Below are 17549 nucleotides of genomic sequence, written 5' to 3' on the forward strand. Positions count from 1 at the left end.
CAGCAGAATTTGCTACGACAGTCCTATTATAATACCTCACCGGAGTTCAGTGAGCTCTTTAGAAGGAGACATACTCTCACAAATGATTGTAGATGACAAGGTGCTGGATGTAATACATCTGAGGCAATGGGACTGAATGAAACATCTGAATTCCGTGAATAAAGTGTAGTTAAAATGTAATCTTTTTTCATAATATACTTTATCTAAGAAAATGCCTATTTCTTCACTACAGTAGAACTCTATGGAGAAGGGAGGGGAGGGAGAAGATCTCCTCAAGCAGAGAGATATCAGTAGTATTATGTGGTTGTGAGGAGTTACCATTCAGCCTTCTACTGATACAACTGACTTACGTCTCTGTCTCTCTCCTTCTCCTCTCCCCCCCTCCCTCTCCATAGAGCCCATAGAAAACTGAGACTATGAGTAGTTTTCTGTGCGGTGTATGGACTGAAGTCAATGAGATAAGAAGTTATCACTTCACCTATACTATAGTTCTATGAAAACATAAATAAAATTTTACTTACACTTAAGAGTTGGAGCCCAAAACTTTTCCCCATAGGCTGTATTTATAAAAACTAGTGCATATAGAAAGTAGACTTGTGCCTGTAGCTACAGTCTCAGGCTTTAGGCCCCTCAGGTACCAGGGCCTGGCTATGACTGCTTCCTCTCCCTCCCTATTAGCTATGCCAGTAAATTTCCCACAGGGTATATGAATTGAAATGCATGACTTCATTGTGTGTAGCACCATTATTGTAGCCTAACCATACCCGAGTGTGCAAATGTATCATATACCTGGAGTGACAAATTACATATGATTTTTCGCAGTGTCCTTTTAAAAGAATTTGTACAAAATATGATTTATAAATTGAGAATATTGTGCGCTTGTCTTATTTTGTTCACCTTTTTACTATATTATTTTCTATTAGTTTTTATTTGTGTAACTATTTTATTTTTTAACACATCATGGTTATGTATTGGATATATATTTAAATATATATATATATATATATATATATATATATATATAGTTGGATATATATAATTTATTTTACATATTTATCATCTCATTATTCCAACTAATGTGTATTCTCTTTTATATTGTTTCCATTGGGTTTTTTTTGTTTGTTTTTTTTTTAATGTAGATTGTGAGCCCCACATAGAGCTCACAATGTACATTTTTCCCTATCAGTATGTCTTTGGAATATGGGATGGAAATTGCTTCCATTGTTTGCTTGCGTTTCAACATCATATTTCTACTTTTCCCAAAAATTCAGCATCTTAATGTATAAATCAGGTTAATGAAAGTGTTAAGCGCAAAGCTGTTTTGCTTCTTGTTTTAGGATTTTGTTCCAGGCGCCACATTCTTTGTATTTCTCTTTGAATAAAAGCTATATAAGAGAAGGGGTTGGCGGCCATTATTTGGCCCCTTTATGCCGTACTGAACAACATGAAAAAAAAACAACAAATAATCATCCTGGCGCTTTGTAGCCTGTAGCGCTGTACATGGGTCATTCTCTCAAGTCCGTCGATTTTCTCATAAAATCCTCTGCGGAGCATGGGAAGAGAGAAGAACAAAGGGCCTGAGCGCTCATCTGACCACCCCAGCTGCCTCCTCTTCTTCATCGCCAATGTTTTTTTGCTGAATCTCCCCCTTTTAATATCAGGTCCAGAAAGTGACAATGCGGCCACCGCAGAGCAGACGCAGCGTGTGCACGGGCAGGGGAGCAGATCTTTGATGTTTAATGAGAGTTTAATTCCAGCTCCCTGTGAAGTCCTTGGTCTTGCCAAGCCTCTTGTCTCAGAATTTATAGGGAGTAGAAGTAGTCTCATCCTGGTAATAACACGATAAACACGGCAAGACCCCCGAGGTCTGATTTATACAGAAAACACTTTGGTCTTTGCGACGTCTGACAGGATGACAACTGATAATGAGGCCACAATCCTGCAGCTGTAAAACATAATATATGACTGTACACCATAAGAATCCCATATATTAGAATAAGTGGCCGTATACCATAAGAATCCCATAAATAAGAACATTTGGTTCTACACCATAAAAATTCCATGAATTAGAATAGGTCTGTGTATGTAGCATCAGAATCCCATATATTAGAATATGCGGTCGTACACCATGAGAATCCCGCATATTAGAATATACGGTCATACACCATAAGAGTCCCGTATATTAGAATATGCGGTTGTATGCCATAAGAATCCCATATATTAGAATAAGAGCCTTATACCATAAGAATGGCATAAATAAGAATATTTAGCAGTACACTTTAAGAATCTCATATAGTAGATTATGTGGCTGTATACCATGAGAATGTCATATATTAGAATATGCAGCTGTATACCATAGTAATCACATATTTGTGACTGTACATCACAAGAATCCCATATATTGGGATATAAGGCCGTATACCACAAGAATCCCATAAATTAGATTACGCAACCATATACCATGAGAATCCCATATTAGATTCATAATTCTACATATTAGAATATGTAGCGGTGCACCATAAGAATTCCATATATTAGACTATGTGACCATATACCATAAGAATCCCATGTATTAGATTATGTGGTTGCATACCTTAAGAATCCCATATATTACAATATGCCGTCACACAATATAAGAATCCTATATATTAGAATGTGCAGCTGTTTACAATAAAGACCTATATATTAGAATATGCGGCCATATAACATAAGAATCTCATGTATTAGAATATGTGGTTGTACACCATAAGAACCCCATATATTAGAATATGCGGCCGCACAACATAAGGCTGGGTTCAGACGGGGTTTTTTAAACCGGATTTTGACGCAGGAAGCCGCCTCAGAATCCGGTCCAAAAAGCGCCTCCAGCGGCCTAGTGCGACTGTCGCGGATCCCGAGAGTCGCGGCATTACGTTCCAGATTAGGCCCAAATCATTGGGCCTAGTCGGGAGGGATTATTGCGACGTGGAATCCACGTCAAGAAAGGGCAGGTCGCTTCTTTTTTCCGCGAGCTGTAAAAAAACGCTCACGGAAAAAGGAAATGACCGGCTCCCATTGAGTGAATGGTAGACGGTATTTTGAGCCGGATTTTGACGCCGTGTCAAAATCCGGACCAAAAAAACCCAGTGTAAATCCGGCTTAAGAATCCCATATATTGAATGTGCAGCTGTTTACAATAAAATCCTATATATATATATATATATATATATATATATATATATATATATATATACAGTCCTATGAAAAAGTTTGGGCACCCCTATTAATCTTAATCATTTTTAGTTCTAAATATTTTGGTGTTTGCAACAGCCATTTCAGTTTGATATATCTAATAACTGATGGACACAGTAATATTTCAGGATTGAAATGAGGTTTATTGTACTAACAGAAAATGCGCAATATGCATTAAACCAAAATTTGACCGGTGCAAAAATATGGGCACCTCAACAGAAAAGTGACATTAATATTTAGTACATCCTCCTTTTGCAAAGATAACAGCCTCTAGTCGCTTCCTGTAGCTTTTAATCAGTTCCTGGATAAAGGTATTTTGGACCATTTCTTTCTACAAAACAATTCAAGTTCAGTTAAGTTTGATGGTCGTCGAACATGGACAGCCCGCTCTCAAATGATCTGAAAACAAAGATTGTTCAACATAGTTGTTCAGGGGAAGGATACAAAAAGTTGTCTCAGAGATTTAACCTGTCAGTTTCCACTGTGAGGAACATAGTAAGGAAATGGAAGACCACAGGGACAGTTCTTGTTAAGCCCAGAAGTGGCAGGCCAAGAAAAATATCAGAAAGGCAGAGAAGAAGAATGGTGAGAACAGTCAAGGACAACCCACAGACCACCTCCAAAGAGCTGCAGCATCATCTTGCTGCAGATGGTGTCACTGTGCATCGGTCAACTATACAGCGCACTTTGCACAAATAGAAGCTGTATGGGAGAGTGATGAGAAAGAAGCCGTTTCTGCACGTACGCCACAAATAGAGTTGCCTGAGGTATGAAAAAGCACATTTGGACAAGGCAGCTTCATTTTGGAAACAAAAATTGAGTTGTTTGGTTATAAAAAAAAAGGCGTTATGCACGGCGTCCAAAAAGAAACAGCATTCCAAGAAAAACACATGCTACCCACTGTAAAATTTGGTGGAGGTTCCATCATGCTTTGGGGCTGTGTGGCCAATGCCGGCATCGGGAATCTTGTTAAAGTTGAGGGTCGCATGGATTCCACTCAGTATCAGCAGATTCTTGAGAATAATGTTCAAGAATCAGTGACGAAGTTGAAGTTACGCCGGGGATGGATATTTCAGCAAGACAATGATCCAAAACACCGCTCCAAATCCTCAGGCATTCATGCAGAGGAACAATTCCAATGTTCTGGAATGGCCATCCCAGTCCCCAGACCTGAATATCATTGAACATCTGTGGGATGATTTGAAGCGGGCTGTCCATGCTCGGCGACCATCTAACTTAACTGAACTTGAATTGTTTGTCCAAAATACCTTTATCCAGGATCCAGGAACTGATTAAAAGCTACAGGAAGCGACTAGAGGCTGTTATCTTTGCAAAAGGAGGATCTACTAAATATTAATGTCACTTTTCTGTTGAGGTGCCCATACTTTTGCACCTGTCAAATTTTGGTTTAATGCATATTGCACATTTTCTGTTAGTACAATAAACCTCATTTCAATCCTGAAATATTACTGTGTCCATCAGTTATTAGATATATCAAACTGAAATGGCTGCTGCAAATACCAAAATATTTAGAACTAAAAATGATTAAGATTAATAGGGGTGCCCAAACTTTTTCATAGGACTGTATATATATATATATATATATATATATATATATATATATATATAGTATGCGGACATACACCATATCCCATATATTGAAGAGATGTTATTATTAGGACATTAGTCATTCCGACCACCATGAAGGACTAAGTCCTTAAGGTATATTTACATGAGATCTTTTCAGTTTACTTCTCCTGTACAAGCAGCTAAAAGACATTGAAAACCCAGAACAATTTGTAGCAAACATACATGCAGTGTTAGCTGTCTGGTGAAAAATGTCTCCTGTAAAGAGGATGTTTAATAACATGTGATCCATCAGCCATTGACAAACTACAAGTCCCAGCATAACCCATCAGCCAAAGGCTGTCACGGCATGTTGGGAGTTGTAGTTTTGGAACAGCTGGAAAATCACATTATATGAGAACATTCAGAGGTGACCCGCTGTTCTAGACACTCTTCTATTAACAAGAGTGTATCATGGTTTGGAAAACCTGACACATTAACCCATTATTGATTTTGATAGCCACTGTGTAATACTTCTATTATATTATATAATATTCTCCTGCTGACAAGGACTCTCACTGATCAACATATCATTAGAGGACTACTCTAATAAAAAGAGTCTTCCGATGTGGACCATCCCTTTAAATCATCCTTGACTGTGGTTTTAATAATTCCATTAAATCTAATTATTTCAGTTCACTTGTAACTGTTCTTGGAAATCCTGGTGACAACAAGCATAGCTGACTATCAGTAGAGTTGTCATCCAGCTTTTCTAAACTCTTAAAAGATGACTAATTAAAGGGATTTCCAAGATCAGTAAAGAGGCCTAGATTTTCACGTAAAACACCCTGGTTTACAGATTATGTTTACGATTGCATCTCGGCCTCAGTGCCTGACACAGCCCATGGACTTGTATGTGTTTCTGGGAAAACTAGGTGGCAGCTTCCCCACATAGTATCCATATCATTACAGAACTAGATCAGTTTGTCATTTATGAATATAGGAATACTGAATGACAACCCGAGTGGGAGATATAATTATACAGCCATGTTGCCACTCAACCCAACTTTCCTGTAATTCAACAACACTGAGAAACTGTAAGGCCTGGTTCACATCTGCGTTTGGTATTCCGTTTGGAGAGTCTGCTTGGGGACCGCCGAACGGAATACCAAACACATTAAAAAGCGGTTAGCAGAGAATCACAGGGACCCCATAGACTATAATGGTCTCCTTGTGTTTTCAGTGTGGTGTCCGCACAAATCATGCAGAGAGAAAAGTGCTGCTTGTTGAAGCACTTTTCTCTCCGCATTAGGGTCCATTCACACAGAGGAAAATGGTGAGGAATTTGGTGTGGAATTTCAGCGCTGAAAAAAGCCTCTCATTGAAGTCAATGGAAGGCTTTTTTTCAGCGCTGAAATTCCACACCAAATTCCTCACCATTTTCCTCCGTGTGAATGGACCCTTATTCGTTTGGACACTGCGCAGAAAACACACAGTCCCCATTATAGTCTATGGGGTCTGTGTGGTTTCTCTGCTAACCACTTTTTAATGCATTCAATATTCCGTTCGGGGGGTCACCAAGTGGACTCCCCAAACGGAATAACGAACACAGATGTGAACCAGGCTTAAGGGAAAACTGAAAGACTGAGCCTAAATGTATAAGGATGGGAAATGTTATGTGAAATTATCTTGTACAGAGCAGAATATTGGATATGTAGTATTTGGGCCTAGGAGTATTCTCCGTAACATCTTTCATTCTTTAAAATCTACATTTATTTTTTTTTTACTGTTCAGGAGTCTAGGAAAGTTGGGTGGCGATCCTGGGCAGGCTGTGGAATAGTTGTCAAACAAGGTACTGCACAACTGTAGGTGACAGCACAGTCTAGCAGAGGTTCGTGCCTTAAAATTCTCACTATTTGTCTTTCGTTTGATATTGAAGGCTGAGGGGTGAACGGCATTGCAGGATGATGGATCCGGATTGTCTCCAGTTAACCGTAAATGTGTGATCTAATGAATTCCATATTGAAAACAATGTTTAATATTTGATGAAACATTTACATAAGGTGATATAACACAGGGGTAATTAATGGATTAGCGCTTGTGCATTAAGCATGCGGGTGCGGATGCTCAGTGCCAGGATGCAGCGTTGGTGCCAGCTGGGTAGAAGGCTGGTGACTGCAGCAGCTGTGCAAGCCTGGCAAAATCTTAGTACATTGGAGAGCACCCAGGGGAAGGAGGCGCTCTATCCGAATAAGTCGAGCAGCAGGGAAGGAATAAATTGGAGAGAAGGAAATGAAAAGGAAACATCACAATGATTAATTACACTAATTTGCATGTGAATCTGGAGCACAGTGTATATCAGCAGATTGTACCCCACTCTGTTCATGCCAGCATAAACTGTACTTCAGATACGCTCATCATCCTCACTCAATCCTTCAGATTACCTGTTTCATCACCTTTTTTGCAAACATCCATATTATGGTCACTTTATATTGGAAGCCTCAATAACCCCCTGCCCCCTATCCTTGGCCACAAGTTGGGTACATTTCCAGTCATGGATTTATTCCTAGTGGGAACAGCTGATCCAAGAAACTTAATTTGGTGGAAATATGCAAATGAGATGGCCCCTTCCCAATTTGCATAATTTCTAGATAACATATTTGATGACAATGTGTCTTTCAATTTTCTTCCCATTATCATTATTAGTGGCACTGGTTTACAAGGTGCCATCTCTCTGGAGGAATGCGGTTCTGCCTCCTGGATGGCAATACCAATATGAAGGGGCAGGGAAAATAAATTATAATAAAGCACAAGGCCCATAGCAGTTATATGTAATATTGTACATTATATGCCTTTCCCAGACCCCTGAATGGCAAAACTTTCTAGTTATCGGAAATAAGACTTTATTATACTACAGAGGTAAAATAGAAATAATCTGTGTCATGTAGCTAGCAAATACACCCTAGAGATTCCATAAAAATATTAGACTATAAAGACGTGTATATATATATATATATATATATATATATATATATATATATATATAAAACAGACTTTTTCATCAAACAAAATGGCGGACCCCATTAGTCACCCGTTTCGCATCATGTGACAGAGATAGCCTTCAGCTGGGGCTACACAGGACAAGCAGGAAATTGTGGAAAACAGAGTGGCCTTATGGTACTCCTCCCTTCATGGTGGAGTCCAATTCAGAATAAGGCACTGCGCACACTCGATGATATTCACAGCAAACCAATTTTTATCGTTCACACAGCAACCATCATATGACGCTACAACCATGATGGATTCACATCCAAGAGTGGATGTGAATCCATCACTCTTCTGAAGTAGGTCCCACTCTTGCACCGTATTCGGGGTATGTAGCCCGGAAACGTGGTTGTAGCGTTGTGCGATGGTTGCTGTATGAATAATAAAAATGGGTTTGCTATGAATATCATCGGGTGTGCGCGGTGCCTTATTCTGAATTGAACTCCACCGCTCTGTTTTCCGTAGATTTTTGCCCTAAGCTAAGGATGACAAGGCTCCAGCTGCTCCAAAAGCACCTTATCCATATGGATTACTGAACGGACATCCCACTCCTAAGGTGGAACGAGTATCTCCTCAGTCAGGTAGTCTTATTCCAGTGAAGAATCTAAGACTGCTCGGTGCATTTTCATCTATCACTTTCTAAAGCAGGAAATTGCATCAGGGATTCAGCTGAAACAGATGTTTTTCCTGCGACTCACCTGTGGGTTTCTCTATGGGCCACCTGTAGTTTAACAAAAGCTGAAATCTGTAGGTAAAACCCACCGCTATAATGGATCCGTTGCAGGTTTTCGTTACAGTATTTGGAGTAAGGGGACGGTGAGGGAGATGTCAGTCATGTCCTGAAGGAGTGATTAATAAGGGGACACTGCTCCCCCCTACCTCCCGGTGACTACTTAGGATAATTTGCAGATGACGTTATATGCTTTCAGACATTTCTAACTACAAGATTAAAGTAATAGTAATGTAAGTACTTGATCCATGATGGGCTAATTTATAGTGGAAAAAAAACTTGTCAGGGTCCCGTTAAGGTTTTTTACTATAGCAAGGCAGTTCCTGACTTTTAACTCACACTGTCTATAGATACATACAGGCTGGTGTCTAGTAACATTGCATAGGATATAACAAAGAGCTTTCCTCATTAGAACTCGCTCCCTGGACTTGACATAAATACAGTGTTCCAGATTTGTAGCAAGCTCATAAGTGGCAGGAAGAAAAATGGGTACTATTCCGTTATCGGGCCAGCAGCAGCGCATTTCAGCACCAGCTTTCGGGACAGCAGTTCAGTTCAGCAGCGGGAATTACAATGACATCCGAGGACTGCTGGCCCGATGCTTGTGCCCAGTAGCCAGTACATCAATGACCCCCCCTCCATCTCCTCCTCCTTCCAGTGCTGCCCCCCAGCTCTCCTTACATCTACCCCGTACCCTCTCCCCGCCACATGACTAAGCCGATGCTGGCCCGATGATAGAGGCCGTGCTTGTGTGTAGTAGGCAGTACATCGATCGATGCCCTCATCCTCCTCTTCCTTCCAGTGCTGCCCCCCAGCTCTTCTTACATCTGCCCCGTACCCTCTCCCTGTAATAGGCCTCACCGTAAATCTTGAGCAATGAATGCTACTAGATAGCCGCCGGACGCTGCAGAAAGTTTGTCCCTCCGGCTCGCTGTAGCTCACCGTTCCTATAGTCGGCGTGTTTCTTGTCAGGGCCTGGATTGAGCCCCGGTGTCTTTCCTTTCGGTCTCGGTACTAGCGCTGAGGTGAGGCCTAGTCGTGTGGCGGGGAGAGGGTACGGGGAAGATGTAAGGAGAGCTGGGGGGCAGCACTGGCAGGAGGAGAAGGATGGGGGAGGGGGGTCATCGATGTACTGGTTACTGGGCACAAGCATCGGGCCAGCAGTCCTCGGATGTCATTGTAATTCCCGCTGCTGAACTGCTGTCCCGAAAGCTGCTGCTGAACTGCGCTGCTGCTGGCCCGATAACGGAATAGTACCGAAAAATGACCCCGCTTGTATTACAGAGCTCATTACAAGTCTGCAGGATCAAGTCACAGCCCAGGATCTTATTACTGTCTGATAGGAAATCATCACCATGATCTGTAGCAGGCGCAGCACAGCCCTTTCATCTGTCTGGTAGGGGGTTTAATGAGATTAGTACATTGCAATACAAAAGTTAGTAAAAGTCTATTATTTTAGAAGACAGTGGGTAAGACACTTGGAGACGTTTCAGTAGAGACATCCTATAGACAAACTGATGTAATTGACTGAATTTTACATATATTGTGTATATGTAAACAGCAACACTGAAATCAAGGGAATCTATACATTTACCTGTAACGGGTCATATAAATCACTGACTTTATGAGGGTAGCCATGTAGATGGCAACCAAAGTTGGGTAATATGCTCGCGCATGTGTTTGAATGTACTCACAAACATTTCAGCCATTTTGCATCAGCGTTTTTTCTTTCACAGTCGTTGTAATGAGTCGATGCGAGTGATTTTGTGAAAATGGATAAAATCGAATATCAAGCTGCCATTAGATATTTGTTTTTGAAATGCAATACGCCTTCGCAAATTAAAGACGAGTTGAACGCTGTGTACGGGGACTCTGCACCATCATGTACCACCGTCAAATTTTTGGCAGCTGAATTTAAACGTGGCCATACCAGCCTGGTTGAGGATTAACGTTCGGGACGGCCAAAAACTGCAACCACAAACAAAAACATTGCTCAGATTCACCAAATTGTGCTAGAGAGCCTCTGCTATCTCTCTAACCTTCATTTGACGATTCTCTAGCACCATTTGGTGAACTTGAAAAATGTTTTCGTTCGTGGTTGCAGTTTTTGGCCGTCCCGAAAGTTCATCGTCAACCAAGCTGGTACGGCCACGTTTAAATTCAGCTGCCCAAAATTCCACGGTGGTACATGATGGTGCAGAGTCCCCATAGACACAGTGTCCACCTCGTCTTTAATTTGCAAAGGCGTGTTGCTTTCCAAAAACAAATATCTAATGATAGCTCGATATTTGATTTTATCCATTTTCACAAAATCACTCGCATCGACTCATTACAATGACTGTCAAAGAAAAAACACTGGTGCATGCGCGAACATATTACCCAACTTTGGTTGACGAGTGTTGCCATCTACATGTGGAGGTCAGAAACTTTTCAAACTACCCTCGTACAGCTTCCGGAACCAGAGTCTATAGGATGGTATACTGTGCCTGGCAACCATCTCCTATACATCCTTTCCAGCTGAATGTCAGGCACAGTATATAATCCTATAGACTGTATTTGGGGCTTTAGGGTGGATTCAGACATATTTCAGCAACTGACATCAATTCTGTTCATGAGCAAGTTCCATTTAGATGATTTTATACATACATAGGCATTTAAGGTGGATTTTCAACCTATGGTCTGCTTAAGATTTCTTCCAAGATGTACAGGCTGTGTTACTTTATATTCTATAGAAATCAGATAATGATCCCATATTATCTAGCATCAAGCTCTCGTGTTTTGTAATGCGTCCACACCATCTGAGCAACGTCTCTTTATGCGACTCAGTAAAAGCCTCCCAATTAATTTGCAATTTGTTAAAAAGCAGATGTTCCCCCTTTGTTGGAGTGTCCTTGGTAATGACTCTCATCTCTTGATGTATCTACAGGTGCAAGGCTTTGAAAAATGCCGTCTCCCTTCAGCGGACTTCTCCAGCTATTTCTCGTGCTGCTTTTAATTATGAATTTCTTGATGTGCGCCAACACATTCGAGCCCAGAGCCAAACGTAAGAGAATCTCAGAAAACAAGTATAATGAAGACGTGTGGCATCAAGAACATCCTGAGAGACCACACAGGAGGTCTGGGGTGGCAAAGAAAGATAGGACTCGTGGTGGGGTGCCATCTTATATAGCTGGAGAGGATTCGGGGGAGTCAGGGGATGCCAGGCACCTGGGCACTAGGAGACAAGAAGGGTTTCAAAGTTTTGAATTTCCTTATAATGAGAGAGAAAATCAACCCCCAGGAATTCACTCCAAGGGAAGAAAGCACAAGGAGCAAAGAAGGGGCAATCACAAGATCAAGCACCATAGAGGTATTTTTCTCTTCTATACTTCTTATTTTTTATTCTGTTATAAAAGCTGGAAGATTATGTTTTTTTCCAAGATACCTTAATGGCATTAATCAGATGCTTCAGGCTGTTATATTTCAGGTATGAGGACTCTAAAAGGAATGTCCAGTCTTGAACAACATTTTAATCGTCCGTAAATCCAAATGTGTTGAATTTTTTTTTTTATATAGTAGTGATTTGTTTTCTGATACAAATAATTAAATTCCCTGCATAGACAAAGAGTTAAAGGGGAATTAACTGCATAGTGAGGTGTTATTGAATTCAATAGGAAACAGTATGAAGGCAGGACGTGAGCTCCCTCTAGTGGTGACTGCAGGCAGTTAGAATGTTATCCATTTAGATGGGTCTTCTGGAACAAAAAATGATGAAAAGCATTCAGAAGGCTGTAGGAAAATAGAAAAAGCCCTACTGACCTGCCACCTATGTCTTGCTGCTCAAGTTCCAATGTTGTTTTTTTCATCCTTTTCTATTACTGGCTGCGTAATATGCTTCATTGAATGATTATCTAAGCATGTATCCAGAGGCATAACTTAAAGTTCCTGGGTCACAAAGGGGTAGTTCACACGGAGTAAACTGGCGTGTATTTCGGCAGGTAACTTTACATGTGCAAAATAAGACTCCCATTGACTTTAATGACATTTTTTTACACGTGTAAAAAAAAACACTCCAAAATACACATCAAAATACACGTCAAAATACACGTGTAAAATGTCATTGAAGTCAATGGGAGTCTTATTTTACATGTGTAAAATTACCGCCAAAATACACGCCAGTTTACTCCATGTGAACTACCCCAAAGCAAATTATGTAATGGAGCCGTCACTTGTCATGTGCCATCTATAATACTGATATCTTCTTATGTTGTAGAGAGGTCTTAGGGCCCCCTGAAGCTGCAGGGCCTGGTAGCGATTGCTACCTTTGTACACTCTTAGCGATGCCTCTGCACACATCCGCAGGCATTTCCAATGTGTGTCAAAACATACTAAAGCAAAGACCAGCAGGGACCGGGAAGCAAGGCTGCTGTACAGATGTATTACAAAATGAATCAGAGTTTGGGCCTAAGATGACAAAGTGTTAAGTGGTTGACTTTTCGCTCCATGTAGTATTCTGACATTATGAGCTCCACCTCCATCATTCTTGCCATTGGACATTTCATCAAGAGTAACTAGATCCTACAAAGCCATCACAGCCCTGTCCCTTTTTTGAGAATCACCCAAGGCTTATGTGGTGATCTTTGGGGTCCTTACTTGTAGCACTATTAGGGAGATCCAATCTATACACACTTTAATTATATTATCTCATATTTTATCAAAAATGGCACCGCTACATATGAGGTTGTCACAGCCCCGCCCCTAATAGCGTCATTACTGAATACTAAGGGAGCCTTCACACGGAGTTTACGCTCGCTCATTCTGAACGTAAAAATCGTTCAGAGTGAGCGGCGTAAAAAACAGATCCCATTGACTTGAATGGGTGCCGGCATACGCGCGTATCACACTGAAAGCAATAGGTAAAAAAGCCTCCCATTGATTTCAATGGGGAGCGCATGTATGCCGGCACCCATTCAAGTCAATGGGATCTGTTTTTTTACGCCGCTCACTCTGAACGATTTTTACATTCAGAATGAGCGAGCGTAAACTCGGTGTGAAGGCTCCCATAATCTAATTCTATAGGGATTGTATTTTGGGCAGCCTCCCTTCAAACTAAATTACCTTCTTTTCCTTTTTGCAATCTTCACTCTGTAGCTAAGACGTCAGATAAAATCATTGCATCCTGACTTTTATTTATTGCAGTCATCCACAATCTCTTAATACTACTCTCCAAAAAACCCAAAATGTCACCCTCCCTTATTTGTTCCCTCGCGCCGACCACGTGGCAGCGCACACTTACAGTAATATTTTGATTTCTGGCTGGTGACATTTAAAAAACATAAAATTATAGGACATAAAAAGACTGAAATTCAGAGTATTTTCTTCAAGGAGGAATATGTGTTTGTAATGGCAGGGATGTCAATGGAAATTCATAACAGTGTGATCTATGGCATTATAGACAGGGACAGTATATAAGCAGGGAGTCCGTGTCAATAGGAAGCTTTTCTCATACCCATCTGGCACAGTAAAATAATGTAAAGTGGCTTAAAAAAACAGGGCAGCACTATGGCAAAATTGGACAGCACTCCTTCTCCCTGTATAACCTGTTATTCTGCCATAAACTCACGGAGCCGGTTCTTAAAATCAATCTTCGCAGTTAGAATCCATGACTGTCTTCTGAGGAAGCTGCACCTATACCTCATGGACTTTATGTACTACCATAGAGGTTCATTATACAGGCGTGCCATTGTGGGCTACCAGCCAATGTGTGGTGAATTGGAAACCATAAAGTCAAAGGCTCCCTTATTTATCCTCTTCTTTAGCATACCATACATTCCCACTAAGCACTACTGGAGAGATGGTCATAACATAATCCTACCCAACGTCATCATGACCATGGAGTCTCTACTGACTTCTCCGCCTTTTCAGATAATAACCAGCCTATTTTTTTATACTGCCACAAAATACTACCACCCTAAGGCCTTATTCACATGACTATGACGGCTGTTTTTTGAATGGCCATCACATGGCTGTTTTTAAAACTATGACAGTGAACGAATGGGTTGGTAGTTTTATAATGCTATTTTTTTGATGGACCATTTTACACATTTGTCAAAAAAACTGACTTGCTCTATCTTTATCCATTTTGACGGATACAACAACAGACATGTGAATACGCCCGTAGGTTTGCGCCAGGCTCTCCGAACAACGTAGAGCCTGTCCGTTATAATGGGGTACACCAGTCATCCGTTTGGTTTCTGACGTTTTTAAACTGCAACCAACATAGAGAAAAAGTCTGTCCACCAACTTTCTCAGTAATCTACAGCAGAGACTCCAACGCAGATCTGAGCCTAGCCTTACATGGTTTTAAAAGGTCATTCAAAAAACAGCCAAAAATGGACAAAGCCAAAAATGGCTGAATGATCATGTGCAGAAGTTGTGTGTTGATTTGGAGTCCACCAGGGGGTACCAGTAACCTACATGTATTTACGTGGAACAGCAGCAGAACTGTATTGATATGTGTTTAGTGGGAGATCATTTTCAGGTCCTTTCACCTACCAATAAGCACCACTAGCCAATAGAGAATACTAGGAGTTTAAGACTGTGTGCATCAGAGAATACCACTAGTCTGTGTCTGTTTATTTCTAGGCCATCAGAGAATGCTTTAGATTGGGGCTTCACAAACTTTTTTACCTCAGGCCTCACTGGTTGATTTACAGTCATGCTGGGGCCTTACCAATGGTAGATACTGACACGAGAGCACTCAAATTAATCCAATGGTCTCCCGAACATCATATAACCTGACAATAAGCACAAAATCAATCAACTTGTTAAAAACATACCTTTTAAAAGGTCTCCAGCAGCTACCAAATACCACAATGCAGCACAAAATACCACCAGTACCACTGTGGCAGCACAAAATGCCTCCCTAACATGCCACATAGTGCCAAAAAAGCCTGACGCTAATACAGTAGTTTCAGGTATGCACATACTTACCAACATTTAGAAGCTGTAAGTATAAAAAGCTGGGGCACATGTGGTGCACCAAATTTTTTTCAGGTCACGCTTACAGTTTACAGATTCCCATTCCCATGTACAGGTTCGACAATCCGGACAGACTATTGCGGCGTACTATACTCCTCTGTTGGATAAAATGCCATGCTATGCTCCATGCCAACTCCTTCCATATCTAGTGGATCTTTCAACACATCCACCAATTCAAGTTTCACCAAGAATGGGTGCCAAACCCATATGAGCAGAGGAATAACTTGACGTTCTTGGACCTTAGTATAAATTCTATGCCAGGTCCCCCACCTACCCTGCACCATTTACAGTACTGGTGGCTTTTTGTGGGACAGCATTTGGACCGCTCAGAAACCAGGGCACCAGTTGTTCCTACCGCTGCATCCCCATTAGCTACACTCCTGCATAAACAGATGGGAGGTTTACCCATTGCATATTCTGAATTGGGAGAAGTAGTTGGATGTGTTTTATGTGATTTCTTTTGCTTCTAGCTAAAGAATGAAAAAAAAATCTACTATACTGTGTTGACTTGGAAACTACCAGAGCTTTTCCCTGCAAATTTCAAAAATGCTCCACTTCCTATTGTCCTCTATGGACCTATAGAGTTGCCACCACTGCATTACCTGCCCGATACATGCAATCCTCCATCACCAAGATCAATTATTGACCCTCATTCTCAATTTGATTGGGAAGAACGATTTTCACCACTGCAAAGAATTTAATCCCTCAGATAAAGATTTCCCGTAGATGTTTTTAATGTCAGCCCAAAGCATCAAAGAGAGGTTTATGGACCCCTAGAGTGAGATTATCCTGGTTGCTAGACCGCTTCTTGCTATGGATTAGTCTACAGCTCCCTGCCCATTTTTAGGATCTAACATCAAATAATATTGAGCAATAAAATATCTATCTTCTGTTTCCCTTAATTGCAATAACGGAGCGGCTAGATTAACGCGCGGCACTTTGGCCACGTAGAAGACTTTATTAACCAAGATTTGCTTACTGGATTCTAACGAGAACTTGGAAATCATTATGGGAATAGTCAGCAGCAGAGCGCTAATCGTCACCACTGGAGACATCTTTTCAGTCTGGCTGGGTTTGCTTACGAGTCGCGTTCTGGGTTCCTGGGATGATCGTAGTCTGTGAATTCATGAACACAAGCAGTCAGTGGGGAGCCTTAATTTAGACAAATGAATGCAATTACACACATCCTAACAGCTAGGCTGTAATTGCTGATAACCCGGCGTAGACACCACCAGAGAGCGGTGCAACATAGGGTTATAATTAAAGAAATATACCACAGGCGAAACGCGTAGGCCCTCCTGTTATACGCTGCCTCCTCCTTATACATATAGATCATTTAGCTTGTGGTTAATTGTCCCATTGGTCTGTATTTCTTGGTAAGGAAAGGGCAGCGCGTCTCCTGAGGGGTGTTCTGAGGGGGATGGCGGAGGAGGGGGGAGGGAGTAAAATAATGTTTACAATTTGTGTTAAACTAACAGAGCATTGTTCTACAGTTGATATATACTTTATGTGTAGAGAAACACATAGGATATTTTTGGCTTGCAATCCTCGCTCATCTACATACCAGAAATCACAGGTTTGTTAAAGTTGCATGATGGCGCTCTGTGATTCTGAAAATAGAGAGGTCTTCTGATTCAGATTCATGCTTATCCCTTTTCTGACATTCATTTCGGTCATTGTTATTCCAGGTTGCTCTAACAAGGCTGCAGGAAGTTCTAGCAGGCTGGGGCCTACGGGAGATTTGGTGTAGCGCTGCTCATTGATTTTAACTATCAAATGGCAACTCTAGTTCAATAAATTGCACACAACTCAATGTAGTGCAGGACTTCTGCTATCACTTGATAATTAAAGGAATCTGTCACCAGAACCCAGTACATTAACCCCTCCCCACAAATAGATAGGTTAGGATCACCTGAATCAAACTGTGTTTTTCCCTTGTGAATTGGTGTGTTCGCTG

At 41.1% G+C, this 17549-nt stretch overlaps 1 protein-coding gene across 1 annotated transcript in view; it reads left to right on the plus strand.

The window, feature by feature from the left end:
* The window catches only part of DRAXIN (dorsal inhibitory axon guidance protein), a 37837-nt gene that overhangs the window by 12064 nt on the left and 8224 nt on the right, over nt 1-17549 (plus strand). Inside the window, exon 2 of the mRNA XM_075279982.1 lies at nt 11499-11921. Coding sequence (XP_075136083.1) covers nt 11516-11921 — 406 coding nt within the window. The 5' untranslated portion in view covers nt 11499-11515. The remainder of the gene's footprint in view (nt 1-11498; nt 11922-17549) is intronic.

Source organism: Leptodactylus fuscus, chromosome 6, assembly GCF_031893055.1.
Source record: "Leptodactylus fuscus isolate aLepFus1 chromosome 6, aLepFus1.hap2, whole genome shotgun sequence".
In the NCBI taxonomy this organism is placed as follows: domain Eukaryota; kingdom Metazoa; phylum Chordata; class Amphibia; order Anura; family Leptodactylidae; genus Leptodactylus; species Leptodactylus fuscus.